The 18,018-nt window shown below is 41.6% G+C and overlaps 1 protein-coding gene across 1 annotated transcript in view; it reads right to left on the bottom strand.

Annotated features, from left to right (window-relative positions):
• The window catches only part of NXPE3 (neurexophilin and PC-esterase domain family, member 3), a 35,048-nt gene that overhangs the window by 14,486 nt on the left and 2,544 nt on the right, over positions 1–18,018 (bottom strand). Inside the window, exon 2 of the mRNA XM_012652846.1 lies at positions 2,317–3,071. Coding sequence (XP_012508300.1) covers positions 2,317–3,071 — 755 coding nt within the window. The remainder of the gene's footprint in view (positions 1–2,316; positions 3,072–18,018) is intronic.

Raw genomic sequence — 18,018 nt, 5'->3', positions numbered from 1 at the left:
GGCCCAAGAAATAATTCTTAAGCTTCTTAAGTCAAGCACTGCCCCAGATGGCAAGTCTATAAACAGTAAACAAAAGACCCAGCATCTCCTCCTTCTTGGAGCTGACATTCTAATGGGGGACACAGATGAAAAACAAGTAATAAAGAGAGTATACAGGCCTGGCTACATTAGACAATAGTAGAATTTCATAGCTTAAATAAGTGACTTTTTTTTTTAATCTCAATCCTGCTCCTTCTGTAAGGTAAGTTACTTTTAAGAAAGCATATATAAACTACTTTCATGAGCTCAGAGTTTTACGGTAAGGAAAAGAAGAAATATAATTTATTTGACTATAATTATAATAATTATATATTATGTATAATGATTTTCTTACAAAAATATAAATTTTCCTGCAAAACATACTTATGAAGTGCAGTGCCATAATGTCTGCAATTTACTCTCAAATGGTCTGGGGAAAAAAAATTATACACAGACACATAAACACATACACACACTGAGAGACATATAAAGTAAAATGTGGCAAAACATTTACAATGATAAATCTAGGTTAAAGGTATATGGGTGTTCATTGTCATTATTTGTGCAATGTTTCCAAAAACTTGAAGATTTTTTTAAAAAAGTTAGAAAGAAAAAAAGTATAAATCATGCTAAAATAAAAGGGAAACTTTTTAGATGATAAGTTCATTCTTTCAAAAGGCCTTTCCTTATATTAATAGAATCTTTTAAGCAAAGTACTGTTGTCCTTTCCAATACTTTTTTTTCCTTACAGGTGAAGAAGAAAAATGACATCACCTTAATTGTCCAACTGTCATTTACGGAACTGAATACCGAGGCTAGGCAGCTTCTTAATTCTTCCCGACTTAAGCAAGGTTATTATAAGCCACCAAGGAAGAAAGGTAAAAATGGTTATCAGCGCAACATATTTGGGCCATGAGCTCAAAACAATATACCCAAAGATCCCTCAAAAGATCCATTTCAATCTTTCTCTTTTTCTTTTCAGACAGCCTAGTTAATATTTCAGAACTTTAGCAGAGTAGAGGATGGGAAAATGAAAATCAATTAATAGGACTCTGTCAAATATTTGGTTTCCAAAAACTTAGACCACATCAAACATTGTTTTCCCAGAAAACTTCCATGTAAGTAGAATTTTGTAATGACTCTACTACAATGTGCCTTCAGCTAGCCATCAGGTATGGGCAGGGACAAACACATTATTTTATCCTTCGGGATTCACAGGTGTTTTCTATCTTTAATGGTAGAATTTATAGTCGGGAATATTTTTTAAGTTTTATACTAATTTAGCTCTCTAACCTTTCTCCCACTATACTCCACAAGGAATTTGAGTAAATTATAAACAATGCTTCTTCCTCTTTGCACGGCCACTAAGTAGACTGACAATAAACTCTAATATGGAATATGTCTTCACACATAGACAAAAAAGTGCAGAGATAAAATAATCCATAATATACTCACAGTCATTGATAAACTGCATATCTGAAATATGAATCCAGGATTAAAACTAAAATTTTTGTTTCGTTTTTGTTTTTAGAGGCTTTTTAGTTTAGTTTAGTTTTAATTTTGTATTGAGCCATACAAAATTCTAGTCTCAATAGTACAGTACTGTATTTGAATAGTGCTCCTTCTGCTGGCCTTCCAGAAGCATGGCAAGAGTCCACTGTGTGTAGTCTTTATGGATAAATGACCAGAAGCTGACTTCACAAGTGGAAAATCGGAAGGTTTTACTTTAGGAGCTCCTATAGACAGCAAACTTTATGGTAGCAACTTTTCCCCAACCAAGTAATGAGTGGACATAAAATATGAAATTTTTTAGGGTGCCCAGATATACTCAACAAAAATACCACTCTACCAGGGAATGTTTAAAAAGTATATATTTAGGCTGGGCGCGGTGGCTCACGCCTGTAATTCTAGCACTCTGGGAGGCCGAGGCAGGCAGATTGCTCAAGATCAGGAGTTCGAGACCAGCCTGAGCAAGAGCGAGACCCTGTCTCTACTAAAAATGGAAAGAAATTAACTGGACAACTAAAAATACATATAGAAAAAATTAGCCAGGCATGGTGGTGCATGCCTGTAGTCCCAGCTACTCGGGAGGCTGAGGCAGGAGGATGGCTTGAGCCCAGGAGTTTGAGGTTGCTGTGAGCTAGGCTGACGCCACAGCACTCTAGCTAGGGCAACACAGTGAGATTCTGTCTCAAAAAAAAAAAAGATATAAGAACGTATACCCCAAGCCAGAAAGTCTCCTAAATGGGACAAGGACAATGGAAAAGGAAATTACCTCCTAGAAAAAGCAGCACGTACCTCTGGAAGAAAGCGCTCTCTGAAGCAGTTAGGAGACCCTTCAGGTATCCACCTTTGAAATGGTTAATTCTGCTGCTGCAAGGGAGCTTCTTTGGTTTGAAACAGAACCAGGGTTCTCCAGTGTAGAGATCTGTAAAGTTACACAAGGGCAGACTCCCAGGAAGACACACGTTGCACTCAGTAGTTTCAGAAATTCTTCCTGAACGGAAGAGACTCTTGAAATAGACCCTGTCTGGTTTCTCTTCCTGTAAGTGCTGAAGAACTCTGATCCCTTCACTGGGGTGGACCAGAGATACAGACACTTTAACTTTGCCTGGCCAGAGCAAAGTAAAAAAAACCTTGTAAAACCCATTCTGATAGTCTACCACTCTGCCCACAGCCCCTGCTTGCAACTTGGGGGAATGAATTCTGGCCTGCAGGTAGTCTCCACCATACTTCTTGGGCTTTCTTTGAAAGTCCTGCACATGAACCAGCACCTCCAGCTGGCTTCCCACCTTGAAGAAGGCTGCAGAGTTTAAGATGACGAAGTAGCTGGAGGAAGGGTCAGTGCTCTTCACAAAGGGGACTGGGCCCACATCAGGAACCTGCCACTGCAAGGCAGCCAGTAAGGAGTCCTCTTCCACACGCTCCTGGCTGGACAGGGCCTGGTGCTCATAGCCACAGTAGGGATTCCGGCTAATTCCTGTCACTTGGGAGGAAACAAACTGCCCACTGCTGTCGATGAATGTGGCTGAAACAGTCTCACGGTCCAAGTACTGAAGAGAAAGACACAAACAACAGAAACTACCACTATAATAAATCTTTGTATATTCAGCCAAACGAATCTCTCCTTCAGTTTAAATCTGTACAAAATCACTTAGAATGACATTGTTTCAAAAACACAATAAAATCAAAATGAGAAATAAGGGCCAAGCATGGTGGCAGCACTTAGGAGGCTGAGGCGGAGGATCGTCTGAGGCCAGTTTGAGAACAGCCTGGGCAATATCGCAAGATCCCATCTGTACAAAAAATAAAAAAATTAGCCAGGCATGGTGGCGCTCGCCCATAGTCCCAGCTACTTGGGATGCTGCGGTGGGAGGATCGTCTGAGTCCAGGAGTTTGAGGCTGCAGTAAGCTATGATTGTGCCACTGTACTCTAGCCTGGGCAACAAAGTGAGACCCTGTCTCCCCAAAAAAAAAAAGGGAGAGAAATAAATTCACAGAGAGGTCCCCACACTTTTGTTGAGTTTAACCTCAGAAGTTCTGTCAGGTTCTCACAGTGAATACCAAAGAAAAATCCCATTGGGCTTCTGGCAAGAGAAAGGGAAAAGGAACCATTTTGAAATACACCAGAGCATTGTGTTCCTCTTAACAAAATCTGTCCTCAAGAGAAACTATTTTACCAGAACCTAGCTTGCTGGGGTTTTATCAGAGCCTAACCAACCTGAGAGAAGCCCACTCTAGCTATCTGGGCCAAGAGGAAGAAAAACCAAAAGCACTGGTAAAGTTCACATCCAAGGGGCACAGACTCACCAAAGACTGAGACCTAATGGTAGGATGATAGAATGCTTCCCCTCCCCCACATATTGCTACCACACCACTAAAAGTCTATCTTTACCTGAGTTCCTTTCACCCAGTACACAGCAGGTCTAGCTTTCAACAAAAAAAATAACAATACATACTAAAAAGCAAAAACCACAGTTTGAAGACACAGAGCAAGCATCAGAACCAGATTTACATACAGCAGGAATGTTAGAATTATCAGACTGTGAATTTAAAAAAACTATAATTAATATGCTAATGGCTCTAAATGGAAAAAGCAGATAAGCAAGAATAGATGGGCCTTGTAAAACAGAGACATGGAAATCCTAAGAAAGAACCAAAACAAAATGCTAGAGATCAAACATACTGTAAGAGAAATGAAAAATGCCTCTGATGGGTTCATTAGGAGCCTGAACACAGCTGAAGAAAGAGTCTCTGAGCTTGAGGATATTCCAATAGAAATCTCCAGAACAGAAAAGCAAAGAGACAAAAGACTGAAAGACAGAACACTCACGAGCTGTGGCACCACTATAAAATGTGTGACTTGCACATAATGAACATATCAGAAGAAGGAAAAAAAGGAACAGAAGAAATATTGGAAGCAATAATGACTGAGAATTTCCCGAGTTAACATAAGACACCAAACTCCATACCCAAAAAGCTAAGGGAATAGCAAGCAGGATAAGTGCCCCAAAAAACTATACCTAGGCCTATCATATTCAAACTGTAGAAAAATCAAAGATAAAGAAAAAAATCTTAAAAGAAGACACAGGAAAAAAACCACCTTACTTATAGAGGAGCAAGAAAAGACTTACACCTGACTTGTCCTCGAAAACCATGCAAACAAGAAGAAAGTGGAGAGAAATTAGTGCTGATAGAAAAAAAAAAAAACCATCAACCTAGAATTCTAATTCTGTAACCTGCAAAATTATTCTTCAAAAGTGAAGGAGAAATAAAGATTCTCAGACAAACAAAAACTGAGTTAAGTTGTTGCCAGTAGCCTGCCTTGTAAGAAATTTTAAAAGAAGTCCTTCAGGAAGAAGGAAAAAGATATAAGTCAGAAACTCAAATCTACATAAAGAAGAACATCAGAGAAGGAATAAGTGAAGGTAAAATAAAAAGTTTTATTTTTCTTATTCTTGGTTGATTTAATAGATAACAGTTTATTCAGAATAATAGCAACAATGTATTTGATTATGTATAATCATATATTCATATATAAATATATATGTTTATATGTATGCTTACATATAAGTGAAATAGATGACAGCAACATACAAGTAACAGGAGGGAGGAATTTGACCCTTGAACGACATTTGACCGTTGAATGACACAGGAGTTAGGAGTATTGACCCCTGCGCAGTCAAAAATCCATATATAACTTTTTTTTTTTTTTTTTTTGAGACAGAGCCTGGCTCTATTGCCGAGGCTAGAGTGTCGTGGCGTTGGCCTAGCTCACAGCAACCTCCAACTCCTGGGCTCAAGCGATCCTCCTGCCTCATCCTCCCAAGTAGCTGGGACTACAGGCATGCGCCACCATGCCTGGTTAATTTTTTCTATGTATATATTTTTAGTTGTCCAGATAATTTTCTTTCTACTTTTAGTAGAGACGGGGTCTCACTCTTGCTCAGGCTGCTCTCGAACCACTGACCTTGAGCGATCCACCTGCCTCGGCCTCCCAGAGTGCTAGGATTATAGGCGTGAGCCACCGCGCCCATATATAACTTTTAACTCCCCCAAAACTTAACTACTAATAGCATACTGTTGATTGGAAGCCTTACTGATAACATAAACAGTCCATTGACACATATTTTTGTGTGTTACATGTATAATACACTGTATTCTTACAATAAAGTAAGCTAGAGAAAAAAACATTATTAAGAAAATCATAAGAGGCTGGGCATGATGGCTCACGCCTGTAAGCCTAGCACTTTGGGAGGCTGAGGCAGGAGGATTGCTTGAGATCAAGAGTTCAAGGCCAGCCTCAGCAAGAGCAAGACCCTGTCTCTACTAAAAATAGAAAAAATTAGCTAGGTAAGTAAAAAATAGAAAAAAGTAGCCAAGTGTCATGGCATGGGCCTGTAGTCCCAGCTATTCGGGAGGATGAGACAGGAGGATGGCTTGAGCCCAGGAGTTCTAAGTTGCTGTGAGCTAGGATGACACCATGGCACTCTAGCCCAGGTAGCAGAGTTAGACTCTGTCTCAAAAAAAAGAAGAGAAAATCGTAAGAAAGAAAAATATATTTACTAGTCATTAAGTGGAAGTAGATCATCATAAATGTATTCGTCCTCATCATGTTGAGTAGGCTGAGGCAGAGGAGGAAGGGGAGGAGTTGGTCTGGCTGTCTCAGGGGTGGCAGAGGAGGAGGTGGTGTAGGATGTGGATGGGGAGGCAGGTGTAGTTATACACAGCATAACTACAGAAATACACTGTAATTTCTGTCTGACTTTTTTGCTTATTCATTTCTCTAAAAATGTTTCTATATGGTATCAATTTTTCTTCCACTGTTTCCTTTAGTTTCAGTGCCTATCATAGAAGGATCCATGTCATAAAAGAAGTCAAAAGCAATTCTGAAATAATCATAACCCTTTTGCCAAACTGTCTAATGACAATTTGTTTTCTGGCACTACTATTTCTACGTCTTCTTCCTCATCATTGGATATTGGTTCAGAAGTACTCATTTCCATCAAGTCATCTTCTGTTAATTCCTCTGATATAATGTCTATTAACTCTTGAATTTGTGGGCGGGCATGGTGGCTCATACCTGAATCCTAGCACTCTGGGAGGCCGAGGCGGGCGGATTGTTTGAGCTCAGGAGTTCGAGACCAGCTTGAGCAAGAGCGAGACCCCGCCTCTACTAAAAAAAATAGAAAGAAATTATCTGGACAACTAAAAATATATATAGAAAAAAATTAGCCGGGCATGGTGGCGCATGCCTGTAGTCCCAGCTACGCCGGAGGCTGAGGAAGGAGGATCGCTTGAGCCCAGGAGTTTGAGGTTGCTGTGAGCTAGGCTAACGCCACGGCACTCACTCTAGCCAGGGCAACAGAGTAAGACTCTGTCTCAAAAAAAAAAAGAAAAAAACATGCTCATTAAAACCATGGCATGAGGGAACAAGAAACTGAATTCGAAAAATTTCCCTTACCTACTGATTACCTTTCCAGAAATGTTCCACCTGCCCTCTCCTTTTTAGTTGTTGTGAGGCTGTAACACACCATTAAGGATCAAATCATGCACCATGTGCTCACAACAAACCTCATCTTCTTCCTGCCCTTTTCCTCTCTTCCTTTCCCACTTTCACTCTTGTTCCACAATCACCACACCAACTATCCAAGGCCAGCTGATTGACCCACACAACCCAATTCAGAAATCACCACACACGGTGGTAAGCCACCCAAATTTTACTTGCAAATGAAAAACATGCAAAAAGCCAATTTGGTTTATTTTCCTAAATGGCAACTCAATCCCATTCTGTTGACAAGGGCAACTTCAGGTCTGCAGTCTTTTTAGATTTAGAGCCAAGAGAAAATACCAAACAGATGATCCACCCCTCAAGCCATTGTAAGCTGTGAGCCAGAGTGAACATCATGGTTGCCTGTCCCACATCCATTTCACTCCGAGCCTACTGAGTAACAGGAATGTGTTTGCTGACCTGTCAGCTCAGGTGTGGGCCTGACTGATGGAGGGATAATTCTAAGGAAATGACTGGTTCAGGAATGGATATGTGACCCAATTCAGGACCATGAGAACCAGAAGAGGTTGCTGGAGGCTTATGCTTGATACATGCAGCCAAATCCAGACACCAGTAATCCCCTGGTAACAGTTATTTGAATTTTACTTGCAAATGAAAATATGCAAGTAATCCCTTGAGAGGATTTCAAGGGAACAACTGTCTCTTTAGCTGGACATGTACAAGGAAGCAACCACCTCACTGCTCTGGCAGGCATCCTACAATCCAACCACGAAGGAGGATGCCACAGATGAAAGCTAACACACAAAAAAAGGCACAGCTAAGAGGCTTATAGAGAAACAAAGCCTGATCCCCAATAGAACTATGCCCAACTTATTTTTATTCAAATGAGTAATATTCTTTAATATTACAGTCAATTTGAATCAGGTGTCTTTGCTTGCAGCCAAAAGCCCTAATTATACAGGTATATATACAGGTATTATAATACATATCTAAAATATCAATGAATAAAGCAAAAGAAAAAATATAGGCCATGCTCAATGAGATCTTATCAGAGAAATGAAAAACAGCAATTCTTTCTACAATCTTTTGCTGGATATTGCAACATATACTTCCTTCTCATATTATGTGGTATTTTTAATTAAAATTGAACTTGTGATTTTCTAGAAAATGATCAGATACTCTGACCATAAGAAGAATATAGCCAAGGTCAGAAGCACAGGATGGAAAAGGATTAAGGAATGGGAGTTTGTCAAGTTTCAGAGCCTTTTCCCTATCACCCCAAGCCCGCTTTATCAATGATCATCACAGTAATAAACTGAACAGTTTAAAATTCATGACAATATTCTCATCCTGGACAAGGTGACCTCTTTAGACAAGGAAAAATACTTTACACCTCATTCCATTAAAAGACCCACTTATTATTTTTAACATCAAAACTATCTTACATTATTTATTATTGCCACCTCCCTCCTGCAGTAAGTGGAAAAGTGTTGTGGTCATTCAGATAATTAGAGCTTTTAACTGGCACTCAGTCCAGAAGTTTGAGAGAATTAAAGTAGAACTAAAGGGGAATTTTCTAACATTCCTTCCTGACTGTAGTAACATTAATGATGTGTGACTTTGGCCTACCCTCTGAGGTCTCTTTCTGCCTTTACCTTCCTCCTCATCTAAGACCTACGCAACTATCTTTTTTCTCTATTCTTACACTCAGTCTGTAGGATGTGGTAAAATAAACATACACATTCACAAAACCAATGCAGGCGAGTGCCATGCACACTTAAGTTCTCGAAATATATTGCTCCTCTCTAGTCCTGCAGCGTCAGCTCGATCTCCCAGCCCCATTCTTTCAAGCCCCTGTACACAAACAGGAGGGCTCCACCCTCCTTCTACTTTATACCTCCTTCACAGCCAGAAATTCCCTCAACGTCCCACCCTCCAGCAGCAAATGTATCTGCATTGTCGAGCATCATGACATCTTTCCTTCTTACATCAGAGGAAGGAACATGGCTCCTCCTACATAATTAATAATAAAATAACAAGAACACTCACAATATACTTGTGTCCCTTGTCCTACATAAAGTTATATGCTCCACCTGTTCTCTAGATCTCATCCTTTCCTCCTCCTCCCCAGCTTTTCTGTTATCTCTTTCCCCTCAAATTCAAGTCCCTCAGACTTCTACTCCCATCCAAGATAGAGAAACAGTGACCAGATTTGCCCTCCCATCTGAAACAACTTAAAAAAAAACAAAAAAAACTGGACATCAGACAATAAAAGACAGTGATACCTGAGAGACAATAAACAAAATGATCCTTCTGATTGCTCTTCGTTCAATGCCTTAAGAGACTTTCTAGGCTGCAGCACAGGCAGAGGAGCTCCAGTGGAGCTGGTGAACTATCAAAGGTGAGGAGATGGGGCTGAGAGTTTTAATTAGAATTCGCAGGACAAAATGATAATTGCACAGAGAGAGAACTCAGGAGATCTACGGAGAGTCCCATTTGAGTAGTCAACAGAGTAATGATGAACACACGTATATAAGGAAATTTCTGTTGGCTGAGGAAAGAGCCACCTGAAAGCATAAAAGAGAACAGTAACCTGAGTTTACATAGGACCAGGAATAATACCTTCTACCAGCCAGACTGGAAAAGCTCAGCATTCACAGGCTATTGGGTAGAATACTAAGTCTTACTTCTTAGCAGTGGAGAACGATTAACCCAAAACACTAGTCTGGTCCCAACTAACAAATCCTAAAATCAAGACAGAAAAGGATCAAGCTGTACCCCAGAACCCAGTTTAAGAATATTTACAATAATACAAAAAATATCCATGCCTAACAAAGTCTGAAATCCAATCAAAATTGCAAAGAAGCAGGAAAATATAACCTGCAAGAAGGTGAAAAATCAATCAAGTAGAAGTGATCCAGAACTGGCAAAGATATTAGAATTAGCAGATGAAAACATTATAACAGTTATTATAGCTGTATTCTATGTGTTCAAAAAGCAATAGGAAAGACTGAGATACAGAAGATATAAAAAAGAGAAATAAACCCTCTGAGATGAAAAATATACTAGATGGAATTAATAGCAGATTAGACATTTCAAAATAAAAATTAGTGAACTTGAAGAAACAATAAGACTATCCAAAAGAGGGAGGAAGCAGGTAGGCAGGCAATAAAAAACAGAGCATCAAGAAGCACTGGACAATTTCAAGAGGCCTAATATGAATGTAATTTGAGTACTGGGAGAAGAAAGATGGGAGTGAAAAACAAAGTACTTGAAGAAGTAATGGCCAAGCTCCTGTCAAGCATCCCTGTGATGGTGACATCATTTTTAAACCCTGTATGGCAATCCCTCATGCACCACCATGCCCAGGGACAACAGGGCAACCCAAAAGTCCAACCACTTCGTTAAGATCATCCAACTTTTGGATGACTATCCAAAATGCCTCACTGTGGAAGTAGACAATGGGGGCTCCAGGCAGACACAGCAGATTTCCATGTCCCCCCTCGGGAAACTATGCTAATGGGCAAGAACACCACAATGCTCAAGGCCTTCCAAGGCCATCTGGAAAACAACTTGGCTTTGGAGAAACTGTTGTCTCATATCGGGGGGAATGTGGACTTTGTGTTCACTAAGGAGGACCTCACTGGATCTGGGACATGCTGCTGGCCGACAAGGTGCCAGCTGCCACTTGTGCTGGTGCCACTGCCTCATGTGATATCACTGATCTGGGGCCCGAAAAGACCTCTGTATTAGTCAGCTCAAGCTGCCATAACAAAATACCATAGACTGGGTGGCTTAATCAGGGGTCCCCAACCTATGGTGAGTTGTATAATTATTTCATTACTTTAGGTCATTAAATATGAAATGTCCAATTTCGAATCAAAAGTGTAGTTTATTGTATCTCAAACAAGAAGCAGTACAATTAGTTCAAGTATGTATATAAACTAACCACATAGTTTTGTCATCTTAACGGTAGTTTGTTTATGTCAGCAGCAAACAAGCCTGGAGAGAGAGTGGCCATGAAATTGCGAAAGGCGTTTTCCACAGCTTTTTGAGAATTGAATATTTTTCCTTGGAAAAAGTGGTCCAAAGCCTGGATGAAATGGTAGTCAGTTGGTGCAAGGTCTGGTGAATACATTGGATGACAGAGAGATTCCAAGTCCAGCTTCTGTAGTTTGAGCAGCGTTGTTTGTGTGACATGTGGTCACGCGTTCTCTTGCAAGAGGATTGGCCTGTCTCCATTGACCAGTCTCGGCTGCTTAATTACAAGCATCCTCCTCATTTCATCCAAGTGATTGCAGCAGACATATGCTGTAATTGACTGACCAAGTTTCATGAAGCTGTAGTGGATAATACCAGCACTGGATCACCAAACGTAGACATCATTAGCTTTTTTACAATGAATATTCAGTTTTGGATTGTGTTTTGACGCTTTATGTTTATCCAACCATTGTGCCAAATGCTTACGATTGTCAAAAAGAATCCATTTTGCATCAGATGTAACAATACAGTGTAGAAATGGTTTGCCTTTATGTTGTGACAGCAAAGAAAGGCAAGCTTCGAGGAAATTTCTCTTCTGATGCTCATTTAATTCATGCGGAACCCATTGGCTTCTTTACCTTGCAGATTTGTTTCAAATGGTCCAATATTGTTGGAACAGTAACATCAAATCTTGCTGCTAATTCATGCATAGGTTGAGATAGATTCGCTTCCACTATAGCTTTGAGCTCATCATTATCCACCTTGGTCTCAAGTTGCCCACACGGCTCATTTTCAAGATTAAAATTACCAGAATAGAATATCTCAGACCATCAAAGTACTGTGTGTTTATGAGCTACATCCTTCCCAAACACTTCATTGATATTTCAAGCTTGTGCACTGCATTGGTTCCATGATGGAACTCATACTAGAAAATAACATGAGTTTTTTACTTACCCAGGGTTTCACAAAACTTGCTCTTAAAAAAAAATTTACAAGATAATCACAAGCCAAAGCATGTGTTTGAAAGACTAAGGATGTACCTTCATAATAAAAATAAAACAAGAAGTGTCAAAGTGAAATGTCAGAGATATCAACTGTCCAACTTAGTACTTAAAGAAACCAGACATTTCATACTTAATACAACCCCACAGTGCTTGACAGTACAGAGAAAATTACGCATTTTCACTTCCTAGAGCAGTGGTCCCCAATCTTTTTGGCACCAGGGACTGGTTTCACAGAAGACAATTTTTCCACAGACTGGGGGATGAAGGGATGGTTTCGGAAATGACTCCAGCGCATTACATTTATTCCGCAGTAAAATCTCTCTGCTGATGATTACCTGTATTTGCACCAGCTCGGCGATAGCATCACCTCCTCAGCTCCACCTCAGATCATCGGGTATTAGATTTTCATAAGGAGCGTGCAACCTAGATCCTTTGCTTGTGCAGTTTACAGTAGGGTTCGCGCTCCTATGAGTCTAATGCTGCCACTGATCTGACAGGAGGTGGAGCTTATGTGGTGATGCCAGCGATGGAGAGCGCTGTAAATACAAAGGCTGTAAATACAAATGAAGCTTCACTTGCTCACCTCCTGCAGCGTGGCCTGTACAGGTATCAGTCCACAGCCTGGGGCTTGGGGATCCCAGTCCTAGAGCGTACATGCAACGTTGTCATTGTATGTTTATAGATCGGGTACCCAACTGTTGCATCTGTACCCTATTTGATCATCAGGGGTACAAGTGGGTCTGGCTTTGTCTGGGGAGATTGACTGCATCTTCCCACTTGCTGAAAAGATCAAGGCCTTGTTGGCTGACCCATCTCTGCATGTGTGGCTGCTGCCCCATAGCCACTACCACCTCTGCCTCTCCTGCTGCTGCCACAGCCCCAGACAAAACTGATGCAAAGGAAGAGTTCGAGGAATTGGATGAGGATATCAGATTTGTTATCTTTGACTAACCATCAAAAAGCAATCAACTCAGCCAGCTTCACTCGTGAAAGAAGAAAATAAACATTTATCTCTGAGAGAGAGAGAGAGATCCTAAGGAAGGAGGCAAGATGGCAGACTAGCAACATCGGTCACCAGATCATCTCAAAAAAGAAAAAAATTTCAGGTGAAAAAGCAGAGCCCAGGTGAAATACTGAGGGAAAGGTACTAGAACTTACCCTTACTGGAGATCCCATGGGAAGAAGTTGCAGAGCAGAACAAGGAGGAGCAAGACTGACCTCTGAGGGATTTGGAGTCCAGCAGAAAGGATAGGTGGGAGTGTTTACTTTTCCTCCTCTCACACCTAGGGCAGTCTACAGTTTCTGATCTGTCAGAGAGCCCTTCTGCCCTGACGGATCCAGGCACCACTGCCACTGGCAAACTGAGAGCATCCTGGGAGCAGAGTCCTGGGTGGCAGGCCCGCATAGGGTCACTTCCCTCCATCACAGACCCAAGCTGAGACAGTGAGTGCAATGGTGCCTGCACACATGTCAGGTGCCTCTACCCTACCAGGGAAGTCGCAGCCCCTCAGTCTCACTGTCACTGGATCCCACATGAACATTCCCAGCATCCACTTGGACTATGACAACCACAAAGGAACAGGGAGATAGAAGAGACCAGGAATATTTCCGGGCTGCCCCAAGCACTGGGAAGTGTTGTGAATACATTTTAGGACAGAAGAAGGTGGAATGCCTGCACTTGAGAGCCCCTGGCTTGTGATCCAAAGTTGTCTGCACCCCTCCCAGTGAAGATGTGAGTGCAGAGAGGAGTACACAGGGTAGGAGAGTGCCCCAGGCCAGAGCAGAAGCAGTATCGGAGCCCGGGAAGGGATGTGGAAACAGGAATTTCCCCTCTTCCAAACACCCAATGTTGTGGACACAGCTGCCTCTGCTGCCAGGTATAAACTCTGGGCACAGGTGTGCTATGGGACAGCCAGTTCTAGGCTTGCAGAGGGGGTACATCTCCAATAGTACTCTGCTCACCATGCCCAGGTTCTCCACGGAGGGTGTAGCTCATTTCCCTCCCTGCATAGACAGGCCATGTTTCTGCAGCTGTCCCAACCTAGGAATGTCAGCCCCTAGGTCTCCACATTGCTGGATTCACAGCCAATGCTCCCCAGCACCCACTTGGACTGCAGCAGCCCTGGGGAACTGGTGGGTCCCAGGGAACTGTGGGTCTCCTGGAGCTTGGGCATTCAGGGCAGGCTGCTTCCAGCCAAGAGGAGAATACAGTACACAAGAGGGCTCCTTAGGACAAAGGAGACCAGGGTATGAGCCCCCCACCATTTGGGGCCTTCTCCTTCTCTTCTTCCTCCCCTCCCCTGCCCACTACCGCTGTTTCCAGTTGGGAATGATGAGGGTTCCATAGGAGACGATTAGGCCAGGGCATTTGGGAGCAGTTGCCCCGCTTCTGACAGAGTGCCTATGATACCCAGGCTTCCATGGAGCTTGGGGTTCACTCCTATCCCTCTAAAAAGCTGCAGCAAATGCTTTTGTGCACCCCAAGGACAAAAACTACCATCTCCATTGAGGGAGGGCAGGGCTAGCAGTACTGTCCCCAAGCTGCTGTCTCTTCTGGGAGGAGCCTACCCTTCCTAGAGGCAAGTCCCTGGCACAACTATACCTCCCCCTCCAGAGCATTTCAGCCACAGTCCATAGCTAGCCTGGGAGCCCTGCGCACAGCCCTGAGCTGCCTCTACCACCTCTGCTGCAGCTGGGCCAGGGTGGGAGCTGGGAATTTGGGCTCTTTTGGGCCCCCAAATGACAGAGACTGCTTTTACTGCCGAGAGAGAGAGAGGTGTGAGCAGCTTGTGTGCCCCATAGCTTCCTACCTCTGGTAATCTCATCAAGAGATGAGATGTGAACCTGTCTCAGGTTCACAGTGAATCCATACTTCTCCTGCCTAATCATTCTTCAAAGCAGGAGATCATCCTGTCCCTCACTATCAACAGCCAGCACCTGAACTCAGGGAGGCTTAAGGGAAAGTTTGCCAGCCTGGCCTTGGTCTGGTCCCCCCAGGACACAGTATGCCATCCAGGGACCTGGGAACTAGAGATTACCTAACCTAACCCACCACCGCTGGCACCTGAACACTCTCCCAGGAGTCTGAGGTCCAATCGACCTGAACTGCCAGCAACACCACAGTGGGTACCTATCTGCACAAGCTAAAGGCAATGTACCTCTCCCACTGAGCAGCAGAGTTCCCAACAGAGGAGTACAGGTGAACCACAAAGCTATCTGTTTTGCACTGAGGGAAGAGGTTCCAGATGAGAAGGAATCAGCATAAGAACTCTGGCAATATGAAAAAACGGGCTGTTCTGACATCCCCCAAAGGATCACACTAGCTCTCCAGCAATGGACTCCAATCAAAAGGAAATTTTTGAAATGTCAGATATGGAATTCAAAACATGGATCACATGTAAAGTTCAATGGGATCCATGAGAAAGCTGAAAACCAACACAAAGAAACAAAAAAATAACTCAGGACATGAATGAAAAATTCACTAAAGAGACAGATACTTAAGAAAAAATAACAGAATTTCTGGAAATAAAAGAGTCATTTGGGAAATTTGAAAATACAGTGGAAAGTTTTAACAACAGACTAGACCAAGCAGAAGAAAGAATTTCAGAGCTTGATTACAAGGGTGTCAAATTAAACCAGTTAGTCAACAATAAAGGAAAAAGAATCAAGAGAAATGAATGAAGTCTCCAAGAAATATGGGATTATGTAAAACACATAAATGTAAGAATCATAGGCATCCCTGAGGGAGAAGAAAAAGTAAAAAGCATGGAAAACCTATTTGAGAGAATAATGAAAGAAAACTCCCCTGGTCTTGCTAGAGATTTAGACATCCAGACACAAGAATGTCATCGGACTCCTGGAAGATGCATTTCAAATAGGACGTCACCAAGACACATAATCATCAGTCTGGGCAAAGTGAAAGTGAAGGAGAAAATCCTGCAAGATGTAAGAAGATAGCACCAAGTAACTTACAAAGGAAAACCCATCAGACTAACAGCAGACTCACCAGAAACCATAGAAGCCAGAGGGATTGGGGTCTTTAGTCTTCTTAAATAGAATAACATCTTAAACAGAAGCCAAGAATTCTGTATCCTGCAAAACTAAGTTTCATAAATGGAAGAGAAATAAAGTCTTTCCCAGACAAGCAAACACTAAGGAATTTGTCACCACTAGACCTGACCTACAAGAAATGCTCAAAAGTGCTCTGAACACTGAAAAGAATGGCCAATACTCACCAGTGCAGAAACACTTAAAAGTAAAAACTCACAGCTCTTATAAAACAGTAACACAGAGAGAAAACAAAGCAACTAGGTAACAATCAACATGATGACTAGAACAGTATCTCACTTATCAATATTCGACATTAAATGTAAACAGTCTAAATGTCCCACTTAAAAAGTACAGACTGATGGATAAAAAAACATAACCGAAAATCAAAACTACAATGAGATACTATCTCACACCCATAAGGAAGGCTTAAAAAAAAAAACAAAAAAAAAACAAAAAAACAAAAAAAAAACAGAAAATAAGTGTTGGTGAGGATGCTGAGGAACTGGAACACTTGTACACTGTTGATGAGAATGAAGAGTCGTGCAGCTGCTATGGAAAACAATAATGTAGTTCCTCAAAAAGTTAAAATTGGCCGGGCACGGTGGCTCACGCCTGTAATCCTAGCACTCTGGGAGGCCGAGGCGGGCGGATTGTTTGAGCTCAGGAGTTCAAGACCAGCCTGAGCAACAGCGAGACCCCGTCTCTACTAAAAATTAGAAAGAAATTAATCGGCCAACTAAAAATATATAGAAAAAATTAGCCGGGCATGGTGGCGCATGCCTGTAGTCCCAGCTACTCGGGAGGCTGAGGCGGGAGGATCGCCTGAGCCCAGGAGTTTGAGGTTGCTGTGAGCTAGGCTGACGCCACGGCACTCACTCTAGCCCGGGCAAAAGAGTGAGACTTTGTCTCAAAAAAAAAAAAAAAAAAGGAAAGAAATTCTGATATATGCTACAACACAGATGAACCTTAAGGACATTACGCTAATAGAAACATGCCAGTCACAAAAAGCATACTACTCTAATTATATGAGGTACTTGGAGTCATCAAGTTCATAGAGACAGAAAACAGAATAGTGGATGCCAGGGGCAGGGGGAGGGAGGAATGGGTAATTATGGTTTAATGGATGCAGAGTCTCAGTTTGGGAATACAAAAAAGTTCTGGAGATAGATGGTGGTAGTGGTTGCACAACACTGTGAATGTGCTTAATGCTACTGAATTGTATGCTTAAAAATGATTAAAATGGCAAACTCATGTTATATATATTTTGCCATAAAAAACTTTTAAAAAGGAGGTTCTCATTTTGTACATAATTATGCAATAGTTTTTATCCTATGTATCTTCTACTTCATTCTTTAAAAAATATCTAATACTTAAATGTTCTTTTACTTTAAAAAAGAGCTGAGAATATTGTCTTGTATACTTACATTGGCCAAAGTTTTACTCTTTTCCTACATAATTCATATCTACGTGATTTAAATAGTAAATTATGCTGTAGTTGCTAAGAAGACAAATCAGGAGACTGAAGGAACAAAAGGTATCTTCACAAAATTTTTGTCATTTGAGAATGGAGTAAGAATAGAAAGACCAATGGGCTTATGCACCTGTGCAGTTCATGTGCTTTTCCTCATGTATATTTCCAGGAAAATGTAGCTAAAAAACACTACTATTAAGTTAACTTTTTTACATGAAACAGTGAAAGGTTTTTTGAATAACAACAAATGTGCTTCTGCACAGCCAAAGAAACTGTCATAAGAGCAAACAGACAACCTACAGAATGGGAGAAAATGTTTGCATGCTACAAATCCCATAAAGGGCTGATAACTAGAATCTACTTAGAACTCAGGAAAATCAACAAGAAAAAATCAAACAACCCGGCTAGGCGTGGTGGCTCACGCCTGTAATCCTAGCACTCTGGGAGGCCGAGGCGGGTGGATCGCTCAAGGTCAGGAGTTC

Source organism: Propithecus coquereli, unplaced genomic scaffold (assembly GCF_000956105.1).
Source record: "Propithecus coquereli isolate 6110/MARCELLA unplaced genomic scaffold, Pcoq_1.0 Scaffold40, whole genome shotgun sequence".
NCBI lineage: Eukaryota > Metazoa > Chordata > Mammalia > Primates > Indriidae > Propithecus > Propithecus coquereli.
Note: the sequence above shows the minus strand (reverse complement) of the source record. Positions and strands in the feature narration are given on the sequence as shown.